Source organism: Chiroxiphia lanceolata, chromosome 10 (genome assembly GCF_009829145.1).
Source record: "Chiroxiphia lanceolata isolate bChiLan1 chromosome 10, bChiLan1.pri, whole genome shotgun sequence".
NCBI lineage: Eukaryota > Metazoa > Chordata > Aves > Passeriformes > Pipridae > Chiroxiphia > Chiroxiphia lanceolata.
The window spans coordinates 10312657-10328802 of record NC_045646.1 but is presented as its reverse complement, the minus strand read 5'-3'; the positions used below and the strand labels follow the sequence as shown (position 1 = coordinate 10328802).

Sequence of the window (16146 nt, the reverse complement as noted above, 5' to 3'; positions counted from 1 at the left end):
GGTGACTGCCCAGCCAGTGACCACCTGAGCAGCCACCACACCTGGGCTGATGGAGGATTAGAGGGATAAAACCTACCGTGGGAGAGTTGTTCCTGCCTGTGCTGACAATGCCATATCACTTTGGAAAGCCACCCCAACAGGGAATATATGCTGACGCTGGAGAAGGTTGCTCCAGATGGTGTTTGAGGTGCAAAATGTGGTGGGAACCACAGGGATTGTTGCAAACGTGCTGCTCAGCATAGGGGAAAACAACTTGGCTGAAGCAAGGTGGTAGCCTCAGCCCTCCTGCAAGCTCCTGTCCATGCTCCCCGAGCCAGCTCTGCCTGGAAACCCTCATACTTGCAACTCCTGCCCATGCTGTCCCCAAGAAAACTCATCTGCCAGCAGAGTCACGGGGATGACACACCAAATTTGTCCCTCTGCTCTGGCATTCACTGGTACACCCTCCCAAGAAAGCCTGCAGCCACTGAGGGATGCCTTGTCTCAAGGATGGTGCCCTGCTCCCACCCTGGGAAGGGGCTTTTTAATGATCCTTCTGCTACTCCTGAAACAAACATCCTGACAAAGCGCTCATTCCTGAAAGAATAAGTGTCATCTGCAGTTACCAAGGACCAAAGCTTCATGTGGGCACTGGAGCCCTTCAGGAGCCTGTAGCCATGGGGCAATTCTACGAATCCCAGCACCCAGGGGCTCTACACCTTCCAGCACAGCAGAGCATGGCCCGGCACAGTGCCTTATCAGCCTTTCTGGAATTAATGGGCTGGTTGTTCCAGCTTTGTAGAGAACACAGCATCTCCTACTGGATCCCCTCCAGCCTCCTGGCAAGGGCATTTGGAGAGGGCTCAGAGTGGTAGTGGGGGAAACCAGGTTATCCATCAACTCCACACGTTCTGGATGACTTGGCATGCTGGGTGTGTTGCAACACCCTCCTGCCAAACAGCAGGAGCTGGGCTATAGCCATCAGCAGGGTTGAAGGGGAAGGCAACACTGGAAGGGACATCTGAGTCACAAGGACTTGAGATAGGCACTCCATGATGCTGCCAGGCCCTCTGAAGGGGACAGTCCTGCTGGGCACTGGGTCTACTCCTTGGGAAAATGCTGGTAGATGGCAGTGGATCACAGCAAAGATGGTGAGAACTGATTTGTGGGCTGAGAAAGCAACAGGACTTGGATACAACCTCCTAAGGCCCCTCTGGTCAGAGATCCATGGCAGGCAAGCAGCCATGGGGTGAAGGTGGTAGCCAGCATCCTCAAGGATGGCAGGCATGGAGAACATGGGCAGTGTCGGGGGCTTGCCAGAGCTCTGTGCTGCCAGTGCCTGGGCAGTGACCACCACCCCCACATGAGCCACATGCCCCCACTGTGTCCCTCTTCTCCTCCCGGGCTGGGGGCAGAGGGGACCAGAACATCTCCTCCCCTCACTGCCCCCTGACCACGATAACGGTGGAAGGCAGCCGTGCTGGCAGAGGACAGTGAGTACCCCAGTCACCTTTTCATCCCAGCGCTTCAGGACCTTTTCCTCCCTTTGTGACGCAGTTTGGCTCCACTACGCCGGCTTTGGCACCCAGCCATGTCCCGGGGTCTGAAGTTATGGATTCAACAGCCGGAGAAAACAGCCCGGTGGGACACGACGTGGGAGGACTCTTGGCCCAGCTCCACGGCGTAGGCAGACCACAAGGATTTCTTTCCCAGCACCCCATCAGGCGTCCAGCACGGGGACCCCTTCTGGTAGGTTTTGCCCTACTCCCCAGCTCCCTGCCCCGGTGCCAAGGGCCCTCTCTCAGTGTCAGTGGGTCCAACAAGCCCACAAAAGACAGGCAGCATCCTAAAGAGCAAAGGGGCAACCCTGGGATGCAAGGGGCATCCCAAGTGGGAGCATCCTGACAAGTTGCCTGGGCACAGGCCTCCAGCCCCAGCCCAGCCTTTCCCAGCCCCTGAGAGCTGGCAGGCAGCCAGGTGATCCCACGGAGTCTTTCACTATCCTGTCTGGCTGCTCGTTCCTTCCCAGATGGTTGACAACCCAGGCAGCCTGGGAGCAGTCCCCACGTTTGGCATCCCTCAGCCCCGCACGCCCCTTCCCAGCCCTCCCTGTGCTGGGGCGGTGAGGGTTGCCAGTGAGGAATAGGGATCAGCCAAAAACAATCCCTGACACGCAACGAGGCTATTTTCTAATTATTTCAGTTTTCAATCTCCAGGCGAGGTGACTTGCTTAGGCTAATAATTGCTTCAGTTGGATATTATCTGGCTAATTAATCAGTTAATAAATGACTTTGCTGCAGGGGGACAGATGTTGCGGCCGTCTCCTTAGCTGGGGACTGGAAAAAAATAGGGAAGGAGCACAGCCCACAGGATTTCCACGGCCCTATGGTGTGTAGAGCTGCCCCGGGGGTGCCATGGGGCAGAGAGCACCAAAGCAGGGACCCCCCATCTGCTGGAGTTCCCAGCCATCCTTGGGAATGTCTGCGGCCACCCCTGCCAGGAGGGGACAGCCCTGAGCCTGTCTCTCCATGCAAAGCTTTTGGGACTCGGACAGTTTTCCTCTCCGGCACCTCTAACAGATGGCAAAGCTGAAAATTGTGAAAGGCAACTTGGAAAATAAAGAAGTCATCAACTTCAACACTGGAAAAGCATGGAGTTTCTATTTACTGCCCAGCCTGTGTTGGCATGGGCGGGCTCCTCTGTCAGCAATATCGCAGGTGAGCCTTGGGCACAGCAGTACTGGGGGCTCCAGGTCTCCTTCCTCTCATCCATCAGTCCCCAGGGCGGCTTTGAAGGCTGAGCCAGCACAGTCCCAGCTGTAAAAGCCCAGTTCCACAGAGTCCTCTCCTTCCAGCCCCCTGGCAGCGCTGGAAGGGGTCACACCACAGGAGCCAGGTCTGGAGCAGGGTGGTGGGAGGTCTTGGGCTTTACAGACAGGCTGTGGGAAGGGGGCACCACAGCCCACGGGGGGCACTGGGGGTGCACAGGGAAGGACAGGGAGCCCCAAGTTCAAGAGGAGCTGTGCATGTTACCCCAAGGGGCTGCACTGCCATGGAGTAAGGAGCCGGGAGCAGATGGCTTGCTCTGCCATGTGGGAGCTGGCAGGGCGAGGGGCAGTGGTCAGGGGCTCCTCTTCCCTCGCCATTCCAATGACAGGCCAGCGCACGGGAATGCCGTCTGAAGGTTCTCACGGAGCTGTGGGGAAAGAACAGCCATCAAACGATGCCAGAGGGGGTTTCCTACCCCCTGTCCCCACCTCGAAAGGGCCTGATCCTGAAATGTGTCAGCTAGAGGGTCTCCCCTTTATCCAAAAGGGCTACAGGTGACAATCAATGCAAGACCCAGCCATTCTCCTCCCACTGGCTGCCTGACCCCTCCCTGACTGCCTGGACCATGGCTGGCAGATGCAAAATGGCAGCTCCTCCCACACACCTTACCTTGGACAACACCAGCTCCTGCACCGTGCTGTTCCCCAGGTCCAGGGGGGTGCTTAGCCGCAGAGACAGGAAGAGGCGAGAGGCACCTAGGGACAAAAAATGTGGCTCTGGTTATTGCCCTTGAACCTTGGATTGCAACAAAGAACCTGGGGGTCTTTCCATCAGATTGCTGGCACAGACACAGGACCTCCTCCCAGGTTAATTGTGTCATGGACACTCTACACTGTCAGGAGAACAACCCTCCCACTGTACAGCAAACCCAGAGCACATTCCCCAGAGCATCACTGAGAGCATGGCAAAAGCAGTGGGGTTCCAGGACCCCCTGCACTAGCCTGTGGTAGTCCAAAACTACAATGGGTGAGTGGTGATGCCCACAGGCACTGCACTTACTGGTGTTGGACGAGCCAGTTGGGCAGACGGGCGGCGGCATTGGCAGGTCTGCAGAGGTGCTGTGGGTAATCTCTGAGGTCTGGGTCAAATTCATGGTGGGGAAAGAGAACTCAATGCCTGTGCAAAGCAATGTTACGTTAGTACTCTCTGCAGAGGTGCAGGATGCTCCTGCAGCTGGGCACAGACCAAGCCTAAGCAAAGACACATACATGAAGCCACCCTAGGACATGCCCAGAATCCCTGTAAGGATTTGTCCCCGTGAAAGTGTCCCTACCTTCCCATAGGGAACCCACCCATGGCTGCACTGGGGGTCCCAGATACTGGCAGGGTACCTGGAGTCGACTCCATAGTTGGGGGGAAGATGCCAGGAGCAGTCCTGGATGTGGTCCTGGCCAGGTGGCTGGGAGAGGGGGTGCTCAGGGGGACCTCCGTGCTGATAACAGGGCTGGCCGTGGTGTTTGCCAGGGTTGTCAAGGGCTCAGATGAAGTAGCTGTTGTTGTGGTGGGAGGAGGCGTGGTGGGAGTTGGGGTGCTGCCAGTCCCTGGGGATGTGCTGGACCTCTCTGGGGTGGAAGCTTCTGTTTCAGGGCTGGAGGGAGAGAGGGTGGCTGCAGTGGTGGAGTCAGTGGTGGGCAGCTGTGTCGAGGTCTCCATAGAAATTGAGGAGGTGGGGGGAGATGGGGACGTGGCTGCTGTCACACCCATGGCAGTTGTCTCTGCAAAGAGGTTGGACAATGAGATGCACAAGGGTTGGTGGTAAAAGGCTGAGGCCATGGCTGTTCTGGGGATGGCACAGCATCATCATCACCATGAGGTCCCCAAGGAAATCAAAGCTACACATCAGCCATGGACCATTGGGAATGGAAATTCACCATTCTGCATGGATCAAACATGTGCATTCCCTGAATGGGCATCTGCAAGGCCGGCCATGTAAATCCCCAGCCTGACAAAGTAGGAACAAGCCATGGGCATCACCTGTGCCAGGGCAGAAACTCCTGTAGGTGCCAGTCCTAAGACCCATTCCACCACTTTCACCCATCCCTGAAGGAAATCAGACAAACTTGTCTGACAGGAAGAGCCAAGCAGGAACTGGTGACCGTGAGACAGTCTGGAAATGCAGCAGCAGCAGTTTATACAAACCTCTCTGCTGCAGATAGTCAGGAACTGATAGCACGGGGTGTAAATAATGGCAACAGGGGAAGCAGCCCCACAAAGGAACAAATCCCAGCTTGCAGCTCAGGGCGAGCCGTTAGAGACGTGCTGTGACCCACGAAACTGCCAGGGGGTTGTGAGACACAGGAGGGACATCCTCTCTTCCTACCCAGACCCTATGCCAGGGCAGTGTGCTGTCCCCAAGCAAAGCCCAGGGATCTGCAACCTTCTCCAAAGGATGCACAGGACAGCCTGGCTGCCTGACCCTTTGTCAAGGGGTGTCTGTGAGGTGGCAGCTTTGGGATGCCAGACTGGATTCCCCAGTGTTCCCAGCAGAAACACAGTGAGTCTGGGGCTCTGCTTACATGAGAATGGGAAATGGAGCCACAAGCCGCCATCTGCTTTCAGCCAACCCAGCCAGAAACTTCCAAAGCCCCCGGCAGCCACTCCCTCCCTGCACACAGCAGCTGGTTAAATAACAATGTAGAGAAGGGCAAAGGTCTGATCCCAGCTCACACCAGGTGGGTATCTGCACTGAAGGGCCTCATCCTCACACAAAGGAGAAGCCAGAAGTCCACCTCTTCTTCCCATTTATCAAACAGCACCCGCAGCATTTCACCCCCCCCACCCCACAGATGCAGGATCATTCCCCACTACCCTGGGGAATGATGCTCCCCACTCTCCACCCACCCCGTGGAGAGCACCACATCCCACTCAGCCCTTACCCAGAGCAAGGTGCAGCACGGCGAGGCAGGTGAGGCTCAGCAACAGCAGCAGCAGCAGGGGCAAGAGCAGGGGCAGCCCCCCTCTCTGCCCAGCCATGTCCAGGTGAGCAGGAACTGTTACACCCCACAGGCACAGCTCTGAGCGCTCCCCACAGCCCCAGCACTGGGGTTTCCAGGTCAGACATCAACTGCACGGCTGGACCCAGAGCAGCCACGAGCAGTGGGCAGGGCAGGCCAGCAAGGCCACCACTACAACAGACCTGGTCCCTGCAGCCCAGGACTGTGCCGTCCTCTGCCTGCTGAGGAGAGTGTGATAATGGAAAAAAGTCCAGGGAAGTAGCCAGGCTACCTGGAACCGTCCCTGCGCTTCGCCACAGGGGTGATGTTTGGTGGTGGCTCCCAGCACCAACGCCCTCGGGAGACAACAGCCAGCTCTGCCTGAGCGTGAGGAACTGGCCGAGAGAACAGGCAGCACTCAGGAAGGGCGTGCTCCAGGCTGAGGGTTTGTCCCCTGGGCTGTCTGTACAGGCATCACTTCCCCGTGTCACAGCGTATCACAGCTAAAGTGTACTGCTCACAGCTGGAGCTTCCTTCTTCTCAGGGTCAGGGACAAGACCAGTCGGAGGCGCCCGCAGGCACTGGGCCAGGTACAGGCATTCCGCAGGCAGGAAGGCAAGGCATGCTGGAGGATTGACAGGGCACATCCGCCCTGCTGCTGTACAGGTACATGGGGGCACTGCTGGGGCACAGGCACACAGAGGCCACCACTAGAGTACAGGCACTCTGATGAGGTGCTCTCACACTGTGGGCATTAGGCCAGGGTGCAGGTACTCTGTGAGGACACAGTTGCTCTGCTGGGGTACAGGGACACCAGGGACACCGTGGTACCGTGCACAGCCAGGGGTACTGGGACAGGGCACAGTCTCCCTGCTCTGGTTGATGTGCATGGAGTGGGGTGTCACCAGGGCACATTTGAAGTCCCATGGTAAGGGGACTGCTGGGGTACAGTCCCATTCCTTGAGGTACAGGGTACATACAGTCTCACTGCCAGGGTGCAGGCTCACTGCCAGGGGCACAGCCACACAGCCATGGCACAGCCACAGTACAGCCACACTGCTGCAGTACAGCCACACCACTGAGGTACAGCCACAGCGCAGCCGCACAACTGCAGTACAGCCACACCATCAGGAACTGTTAAACCATGGTACAGTCACACTGCTAGGCACAGTCCCACCAAGGCACAGTCACAGTCCAGCATAGGACCATCCACTGGCCTGAAGAGCCTGGAGACCAGGCAGCCCCCACAGGGCTGGGGCCAGGCCATGGGCTGGGCTGTGGGGAAGGAGCCAGGTGCCTGGCTGAGCAGGACGGGAGATCCCATGGGGATTTGCCACCCTCATCCTGCCCCCCAGGCACCCCATGGCTGCACTCACCGGCAGTGGCACTGGGAGTCTCAGGTGCTGTCAGGGTGGAGGTACCAAGGGTGGTCCTGGCCGTGGTCCCGACTGGCTGGCTGGGGGCAGGGGTGCTCTTGGCGGCCACTGTGCTAGTAATGAGGGAGGCTGTGGTGTCTGATGGGGTTGTCAAGGGCTTGTTCGAAGTGTCTGTCAGTGCTGGTGTGGTGGGAGAAGAGGTGCTGGCACTCCCTGGGGATGTGGTGCCAAGCACTGTGGTCGTGGCTGGCCCTTGGTGGGTGCTGGTGCCAAGTGTGGTGCCCACCCAGGTGGAGGAGAGAAGAGTAGAGGTGGGGGAAGGCAGCGTGCTCATTTCAGCTCCAAATGAGCTGAAAGCCAGGGCTGTGCTGGTCCCCACAGATGTGACATTGATTGCCTTGGGACAGTTGGGTGTTATGGCCATGGAGGTTGAAGTTGGGGTGCCGGTGGTGAGCCCCAGCCCAGGCAATCCAGTAGTGCTGTGGGCTGTGCTGCCCCTCTCCTGTGCTGTGGTGATGCTGGAGGCTTCCAGGCTGCTCCCCTGAGGTGCAGCAGCACTGGGTGTGAAGGCATCCATTGGCATCTCTGGGGTGGAGGTTGCAGAACTGGAGGGAGGGAGGGTGGCTGCAGTGCTTGAGCTGGTGTTGGGCAGCAGTGCCATGGTCTCTGTGGGTGTCAAGCATGTAAGGAAAGTCAGGGATGCAGGGACTGTCATGTTTTTGACGGTGGTCCCTGCAAAGAGGTGGCAGACAGCACAAAAGGGCTGGCAGTGAAAGGCTAAGCTCATGACTCTGCTGGGGATGGTGCAACATTACCACCGCCATGAGCTGCCCAAGCCTCGCATCAGCCATGGATCATCAGAACTAGGGATTTTCCACCCTGCATGGATCAAGCACGTGGATTCCCTGAATGGCAGTGTGACCATCAGCAAGGCAAACCACGTAAACCCCCAGGACAAAGCAGGAACAAGCCATGGGCATCACCTGTGCCAGGGCAGAAACTCCTGTAGGTGCCAGTCCTAAGACCCATTCCACCACCTTCACCCATCCCTGAAGGAAATCAGACAAACCCGTCTGACAGGAAGAGCCGAGCAGGAACTGGTGACCGTGAGACAGTCTGGAAATGCAGCAGCGTTTACACAAACCTCTCTGCTGCAGATAGTCAGGAACTGATAGCACGGGGTGTAAATAATGGCAACAGGGGAAGAAGCCCTACAAAGGAACAAATCCCAGCTTGCAGCTCAGGGCAAGTCCATGAGAGACCTGCTGCGACCCACAAAACCTCTGTGAGGGGGTTGAGGGATGCAGCAGGAAGGGACCTATGGCTGTAGCTTGAGGGTCTTAGAAGGTACAAGCCTAAGGTTTATCCCAGGAGGTACAAGCCTCAGGTTTATTCCCTGGGCTCAACTCAACACTGCTCTTGCTTTATGTCAAGTGCCAGCACTAGGTGGCATTTGAAGTTTTCCAGGCCCAGTACATCCTGGTGATGTTGCCATCCCGGCAGGAATGTTTGGTGCTGCTGGGCAGGTTGTAGCAAAGGCAGGGAGCCCAGCATGGACCAAGGTTCAGCGAGGGGGTCCAACTGGGTCCAAGGTCTTCTCTGCCCAGAGAGAGACCCACATGAGAGGTAAAAGAAATAAAGCCAAGCTCGTCGCTCATGTTTTGCAAAGCACTGCCCTGTTCACTCACTAGGAAGAGCTGAGATGTTGGAGAGCAAACAACACCCACAGTGTTTCACCTCTGGCTGAAGCCACCCCAGGGCCACCCACCACTCTGGAGACTGATGTTCTCCCCTCCCCATGCGTTCCGGACAGCACCACATACCGTTCAGCCCTTACCCAGTGTAAGATCCAGCACAGCAAGGCTCAGCAGCAGCACGGGCAGCCCTCCTGTCCCCCTAGACATGTCCAAAGCCAGCACCCCCGTGCCTTGCAAGGTGTGGACCTGAGGAGGCAGCGTGTGGGGATGGTGCTAGTGGGGAACTGCGCTGCCGAGTGATGGCTGAAGGTGGCTGGAGCTGCTTCCTCGTTCCCGGGGGCAGGGAGGGGAGGCACCAGCGGGCACTGTCCCCCCTCCCGGGCAGGTGCAGCGCCGAGGGTGCGCCGGGGACATTAGGGTAGCACCTGCACCCGGGGGCGGGGAGCGGTCCAAGGCGCTGGGGGCACGCCCCTCCCTGCACGAGGCCACACCCATGACCACGCCCTTTAACACGCCCACGGCTTGTGTAACACTGGGAAGACCGCGTGGTGCCGGGTAGGGATCGGGGTCGGGATCGGGATCGGAATTGGAATCGGAATCAGGATCGGGGTCGAGGTCGGAGTCGGGACCAGGAGCGGATCAGATCGGTAAACGGAAGGGGCAGGGCACCGTTACCCTCCGTGCCCCAGGACCAGGATGGGCAGGGGACCAGCATCCTCCGGGCTCGGGGGCCGGACTGGGATGCGCAAGGAAGCGGGAAAGCTCAGCAGGGTCTCGTTTCCTCTCGGAAGTGCAGCACGGTTTTCTCTCGCAGCGGCCGCTCGCAACCACGGTGCTCCGGGCGCTGGCCCGGGCGGTCCTGAGGATGCCGCGGGGACAAGGGAAGCGAAAGGCCGAGGTCACGGAGGTGCCTCGCGTGTCTCGGAGGAGGACGGAGGAAGAGGAGGCGATGCAGGAGGCCCGGCGGAGGGCGGCCCCGTCCGTGCGAGAGTTCAAGTACAACAAAAAGCGGGTTCGCCTCGTCTCGCAGGGCTCGGACCTGAAGGATAATGCTCGGTGCATCCTTTACTGGATGTGCCGGGATCAGCGGGTACAAGGTGCGAACCAGCTGGCAGAAGGGGCCGGGAAGCAGAGCTCCCATGGCCCTGGTCCCTTCCCCCGGTAGGCCTTGGACCTTGCCCCCCTCTGCAGGGGCGTCTGGGAAGAAACTTCTTGTGAAACCCCATCCCCATCTCTTCAGTGAAGCATCCTCCTGACACTGCCCTGTGTGATTTCTCCCCAGATAACTGGGCTTTCCTCTACGCCCAGCGCCTGGCCCTCAAACAGGAGCTGCCCCTGCACATCTGCTTCTGTCTGGTGCCCAAATTCCTGGAGGCCACCATCCGGCACTACGATTTCATGCTGAGAGGCCTGCAGGAGGTGGCCGAGGTACAGCCAGGGGTTGTCCCTGCTGGGTGGGACCGGGCTTCTGGGGAAGGGGGAGGCAGATCCATCCCTTCGGCAGATGGTGGTTGGCTGGGGTCTGCAGAGCTATGAACTGTCCCATAGCCCTTTCCCTGTCGCTGTAGGAGTGTGCAGAGCTGAACATCTCCTTCCACTTGCTGCTGGGCTACCCCAAGGACGTGCTGCCTGCGTTTGTGGTGGAGCGTGGTGTGGGTGGGCTGGTGACAGACTTCAGTCCCCTCCGCCTCCCCCGGCAGTGGGTGGAGGACGTCAGGGAACAGTTGCCAGAGGATGTGCCATTTGCACAGGTGGGTGTCAGCACTCTGGGAAGGGAAAATTCTTGATGGTGAGATGTGGGAGAAACTTGTCTCCTGTGTTTTGTGCACTGGAGCGACTTGAGCAGAGAGCATGTGTGTCATGTCATTTGGGACCATTTGCTTCGTGTCACACCGTCTCCATGGCTTTGCTTCCCAGGTTGATGCCCACAACATTGTGCCCTGCTGGGTTGCCTCCCCCAAGCAGGAATACAGCGCCAGGACCATTCGGGGCAAGATCCACGCTCAGCTCCCTGAGTTCCTCACGGAGTTCCCCCCTGTTGTTCGTCACCCATATCCCCCGTCCTGCCCAGCAGAGGTACCAGCAGGAGACACCTCCAAACCCATTCACAACCTGTCCCAACATGTTTCACAGCTGCTTTGTGATCCTGGGAGGGGTTGGCAGGGGGTTGGGACAGTAACCTGCCTGAGGTCACACACAGATGGTGTGGAAATGGGGATGCCCTGGGGAAGGGGAGGTTCCCACCTCATTCATTCAATTCCAACATCTCTGCCATGCAGAGGGCTAGTTAAGAGGAGAAGGCTAGCATGAGCTGGGGACTTGCTGGTTGGGGACATCCAGGGGACATAACATTCTGGGACAGTCCTGGCTGAAGAGCATCTGCAAATGCACTCACTGCTCAGTTGCCGCCCAGCCCATTGCTTGGGAGGCCTGTTATTCCAGCTTGCAGGTAGACCACACCGTGAAGGAGGTGGACTGGGCAACCCCTGGCACAGCTGCAGGGCTGGCTGTGCTGAAATCCTTCATCACAGAGCGGCTGAAATCCTTTGGCTCCCACCGGAACGACCCCAACAAAGCAGCTCTCAGCAACCTGTCCCCATGGTTCCACTTTGGTGAGTGTCCCAGGCTTTCCACTCTGCAGTAGGACTGAGCAGGGTGTCTTGGACTGGCAGCCTGACTTGCTCCTTCCCCATGTCCCCAGGCCAGGTTTCCACCCAGCGAGTCATCCTGGAGGTGCAGAAGCACCGGCGCAAGTACAAGGAGTCGGTGGATGCGTTCGTGGAGGAGGCCGTGGTGCGCCGGGAGCTGGCTGAAAACTTCTGCTACTACAACGAGAACTACGACAGTGTGCAGGGTAGCATCGGGTCACGTGGGCAGTGCTGGGGGCCAGGCTGGTACCCAGCTGGTCACTCCAACTTGGCAGTCCTATTTCTGCTAGGAGGACGGCTGTGGGGGCACTAATGTCCCATCATTTGGCCCCTTCTGGAGGCAGGTGCCCTCAAGACTGGTGCCTTCAATAGCCCAGCTCTCCCATCTCTTCCTTGGTACCCTGCAGTGGCAGGTTGCTCAGTGTTGCTCCTCATCTCTTGCTCACAGGTGCCTACGACTGGGCACAAACCACCCTGAAACTCCACGCCAAAGACAAGAGGCCTTATATCTACAGTCTGCAGGAGCTGGAGCAGGGGACCACACACGACCCACTCTGGAATGCTGCCCAGGTACTGCCCTACATCTTCCCCACAAACTGCTGAGCTTTTTACCAAGGGGCAGAAGTGACCTGGCACAGACTTACCCCTACGGCTGTTCCTATCCCCCTAGCTCCAAATGGTCCGGGAGGGGAAGATGCACGGCTTCCTGCGGATGTACTGGGCTAAGAAGATCCTGGAGTGGACCCACTCCCCTGAGGAGGCCCTGAAGTTTGCCATCTACCTTAATGACCGCTACGAGCTGGACGGGAGGGACCCCAACGGATACGTAGGCAAGCTGCAGGATGGGGACACAGGGTGGGGGGTCTTATCTGTGATGGCCAAGGCTGCAGCGGTGGGGAGGGCAGGGCAGGGGCTCTCTGCAGGCGGCCCAACCCATACTCCAGCCCATCCTGCTTTGCACCCACATCCCACTTGTTCTCCATGTGCCTCCGAGCAAGGGGAAGAGCTGACGCTCCATCCCCATGCCTGGCAGGCTGCCTGTGGTCCATCTGTGGAATACACGACCAGGGCTGGGCAGAGCGGGCCATCTTTGGGAAGATCCGCTACATGAACTACGCCGGCTGCAAGCGCAAGTTTGACGTGGACCAGTTCGAGCGTCGCTACGCCCCCACACACTCCCAGTGACAGGCACAGCGTGCCTTGAGAGGGCTCGTGCCCCTCTGTGCTGGGGCAGATGTGCCTTTGCCAAGGTGCCACCCTGCAGAGATCACCCAGGGCAGGGATCACCCTGGGTGCTGTTGGAGGGCTGTAACAGCAGCAAGCCCCAGGGTTTTGCAGGTCTCTTCTCTGCCATCACCCCCTGCTCAAGCTGCCATGCTGGGACAGCTGCTGGCGTCCTCTGGAGTCCTCTCCTGGGAGCTGTGAGAGCCCATGCTCAGTGTGCCTGGACTGCCAAAAACCTTTTCTATAACCGCCACGCTCAGGATAGACCAGGTCACCGTTGCTGCTGCTAACCACAGCTTAGATTTCAGCTGAGCAGGGTTTTTCTGGGGAAAAAGCCCTCAAAAAGTGGCTTGTGGTGGAGCCAGTGCTGGGCTGGGTGGCAGATGCATCTTTTAACAGTTGTTTTACAGTTTACAGTTTCTATCACCTGTGTTGATGGTGTTTATGGGGCGATGCACAACACTGCTGCGAGGGAATGGGAATGGCTGGGCTGCATGGAATGGGAATGCAACCAGGGACAGAGCAGCCAAGGCCACGCCCCTGGGCTCCTCTGCCAGCAGTAAAGGCAGGCTGAGGAAGGGGACAGGCAATACAGACAGCCCCTCACGCAGTGGCTTGTACCTCCTGCCCTAAGTCCAGTGGGCAGTTTGCAGGAAGAGGCCACAAACCAGATGACTTAGCCAAGGGGCGGTGACAATAACCCCCTCCCAGTGACATCTGGGGACGCATCACCAGCTGCACCAGCTGTCCCCCCCACTGCTCCCTGCCATCAGCAGCACTCCCTGCCTGCCCCATGAATTCAAAGCGGGATATACACCATTACCCCACCTGAAATGTCACAACACAACTGAACCCCTTATTAACTTAGTTTATTAAGGACGGCATTTTAATTGCTATGCTGTGCAACAATAATCCCATGGGGAAGGCTCCAGCTGACAGCTAGAGCAGCCCCCCCTCTCCCTCACAAAGAGCTCACTGCCTTGGCCAGGCCCAGTGTTAGTTGTAGCAGTCAGTGCTGGGCACAGTCTTGCCCTGGAGACCTCTGCCAGGTTTGCAAGTCCTGCTGCTTCCAGACACAGTCCATGGCAGAGGATGGAAACCATAACTAAGCCAGAACTCCTTCCCTCTTTTAATGTACTCAGTGCTTCTAGAAAGGGATGCAGGCAGCCACTCAGCTGCAGTCCCATGACAATAAAGTGCTTCAAACAAAATAGGGTGAATGGAGATGTGCTGCTGAGGCAGCTCGAGGGAAGGGGGTGCCAGCTCCAGGCAGCAGCAGGAAGGCTTGGCTTGGGGTTGGAGACAGGCAAGACTAAGGCGGACCAGCATCTGGTAGCCCCAGGGCTTGCAGAGATAGAGTGAGCAGAAGAGCAGCTGCTCCACTGGGGAAAACAAGCAGACACAAGACACAAGGCGGCAAAAACCCCAGGGGAGCAAGTGGGGTCTGAACCCTGTTTCCGGGACTTTGTCAGGATGCTGCAGGCAGGGGAGAGATGCTGCTGTGCAGCAGCCTGGCCCCCAGCAGCAAGGCTTGCAGCCACCCTCCCTGACCAAGCCCTGCAGCCACCTCTCCTGGTCCCAGCCTCTTCCCCTCTCCTCAACCCTGCCACCTCTACAGGAAGAGCCCACAAGGGGTCACATCCCAGCCTCGAGTCAGGGCACACACTGAAAGAGCCACTGCCCCTCGATGCCTCCTGCCAGTGCGTTGCTCCCCAGTCCCTCAACACCCTTCTCGCACGTACACAGGCCACACCGTCCTTCCAAACACTCCACATCCCACCCATGCCAGGGTGGTCCTGGACACTCACCCGTGCCATGGGCTAAAGCAGTCACTGCACTGCAGAGGCACCTCCTTGACTGACCGCAAACCCCAGGGCACAGAGCTCACCTTGTACCTCTGGGTCTGACCCTGTAGAGCTGTCAGTCATGGCAGGCAGCTCTGCATCAGCAAGGGACCAACCCTTTGCAGCACCCCAGTGCCAAACCCCTCTCCCCCACGCACCCCCACTGCAAGCAGCCTGCCCGGTCACCCCGCTGCACCGCAGCCGGGAAGCTTGGAGGCTTTGCTTGGCTCAGGGACCCCTCTCTCAAGGGGAGCAGGATATCTGCTGGGAGAGGGGACACCTGGCAAATGCCAGCTCCATCCAAGGGTGAGAAACCAGGAGCAGGACAGCCCTGGAGAATTTATACTGGTGAGCTGCAAGCAGATCGCATGCCCCTTAAGGAGGTGTTTCAAGCAGCACCTCCTTGCAGGGGAACACACAGTTAAAAATACAAACAACCACATAAAAAAAATAAAACCAAATCCAACAGATTAAAAAACAAAAACCCAGCCTAAAAGAACAAACTGAGACAGAGGCTCGGGGGATGCGGCTGGAGGGTTGGGCCCTCACCTGCATCCCAACAGGTCTCGGGCAGAAGGCAGCTGCACACAAGGCAGGACCTGGTGCCACCAGAGTGAGGTCCCATGTCACCCTTAGAAGAGGACATGTCCCCCCAGGGAGGACAGACTGGCAGCGTGAGGACAAAGTAGGTTGGAAGCCTGTATCCCATGGAGGCAGATCCTAATAGAGCCATGGGGATCTGCCTGCCAAAAGCCTGTCAGCACCAGTCCCCTTGGGTGGCTGCTCCAGGGGCAATGTCCCACTGCAGCACAGGCTGTAGGCAGGGGGCAGGGAAGTCTGGTGTCTTCATCATTGCCACCTCCTCTGCTCTGATCCTTGAGTGACAGCAACTCTCCACCAGTGTCCCACACCAGCTTTCAGAAAGGGAGCTGTTAAACGTACAACCAACCCCCCATCATTCCTCCATTCACACAAGCCCCAGCAGCAGAACAGAGGATCAGAGAACTCGGAGAGCTGATTCCCTTCTCCAAGGAGCAGATGTGGCCAGAGTTTCCTGGTGTACGGATGAACAGAAAGTGATGAACAGAAAGTGCTGACCCTTCAGGGGACCCTGCTGGGCTCAGAGCAGGGCATGGAGACAGACACCACAGCGCTGCCTTGTCCACCATGAACAACTGCTTGGAAAAAGTCTCTGTTCTGCCTGCAGGACAGGCAGGAGCAGCTGCCTTTCCCCAAGCAAAGGCATCAGGGAGTATGAGCAGTACCTGGAGAAGATCTGGACGATGGAATGTGCCCTTTCCCCAGCACAGCACTACTGCATGGGGGAAAACAGATCCCTTCAAGACAGTGCTCCAGTCCTCCCAATAGTCCTTATCTCCACGTGGCTCAGGCTCTGGTGACGAAGGCCACGCACATAAATAAACCCACAATACACTCCTTGGCTGCAACCTGTTCATGTGGCTGCCACTGCCTCCGGCTGCTCCAGCTCGTCTTCATAGTCCGAGATGTAGGACTCCATGCTCTGCTTGGCCATCAGCTCTCTCCGGGCTTGAAGGCGCTCACAGCGGGGACAGTGCGTGGATTTGAAGCAGGATTTGTGGTAGCAGGCTTTGCACT

The 16146-nt window shown here is 58.0% G+C and overlaps 3 protein-coding genes across 17 annotated transcripts in view; 1 reads left to right on the top strand and 2 right to left on the bottom strand.

Moving 5' to 3' along the window:
* The window catches only part of LOC116791926 (endochitinase A-like), a 12428-nt gene extending 3178 nt beyond the window's left edge, over nt 1-9250 (bottom strand). The window contains exons 1-6 of one of the 5 annotated variants that reach the window (XR_004358903.1): nt 8954-9250; nt 7117-7782; nt 4139-4522; nt 3807-3923; nt 3417-3502; nt 2720-3174 (exon numbers count right to left, since the gene is read on the bottom strand). Coding sequence is in view for 4 of the 5 variants with exons in the window: in XM_032698408.1 (XP_032554299.1) it covers nt 3100-3174; nt 3417-3502; nt 3807-3923; nt 4139-4522; nt 7117-7782; nt 8954-9020 (1395 nt within the window). In the remaining variant the exon portion in view is untranslated. Of the gene's footprint in view, nt 1-2612; nt 3175-3416; nt 3503-3806; nt 3924-4138; nt 4523-5683; nt 7035-7116; nt 7783-8953 lie in introns of those variants that run through there. The other 4 variants (XM_032698408.1, XM_032698410.1, XM_032698412.1 and 1 more) reach the window with 4 other exon arrangements.
* Nucleotides 6385-13896, top strand: LOC116791925 (deoxyribodipyrimidine photo-lyase-like). Of its 3 annotated transcripts, none has more exons than XM_032698407.1 (10): nt 6385-6406; nt 9628-9910; nt 10096-10241; nt 10382-10564; nt 10731-10889; nt 11227-11425; nt 11515-11667; nt 11910-12031; nt 12132-12291; nt 12495-13896. In XM_032698407.1, exons 2-10 carry the CDS (start codon nt 9679-9681, stop codon nt 12644-12646), a joined length of 1506 nt encoding a protein of 501 aa, XP_032554298.1. In that variant the 5' UTR covers nt 6385-6406; nt 9628-9678; the 3' UTR covers nt 12647-13896. The 3 variants fall into 3 exon arrangements, with proteins under 3 accessions (XP_032554298.1, XP_032554296.1, XP_032554297.1); XM_032698405.1 differs by lacking the exon at nt 6385-6406 and adding an exon at nt 7887-8012; XM_032698406.1 differs by lacking the exon at nt 6385-6406 and adding an exon at nt 9305-9368.
* The window catches only part of RUBCN (rubicon autophagy regulator), a 29761-nt gene continuing 27157 nt past the window's right edge, over nt 13543-16146 (bottom strand). For 6 of the 9 annotated variants that reach the window (XM_032698396.1, XM_032698398.1, XM_032698397.1 and 3 more), the window contains one exon: nt 15960-16146. In XM_032698396.1, the coding sequence (XP_032554287.1) occupies nt 15983-16146 (164 nt within the window). In that variant the 3' untranslated portion in view covers nt 15960-15982. The other 3 variants (XM_032698402.1, XM_032698403.1, XM_032698399.1) reach the window with 2 other exon arrangements.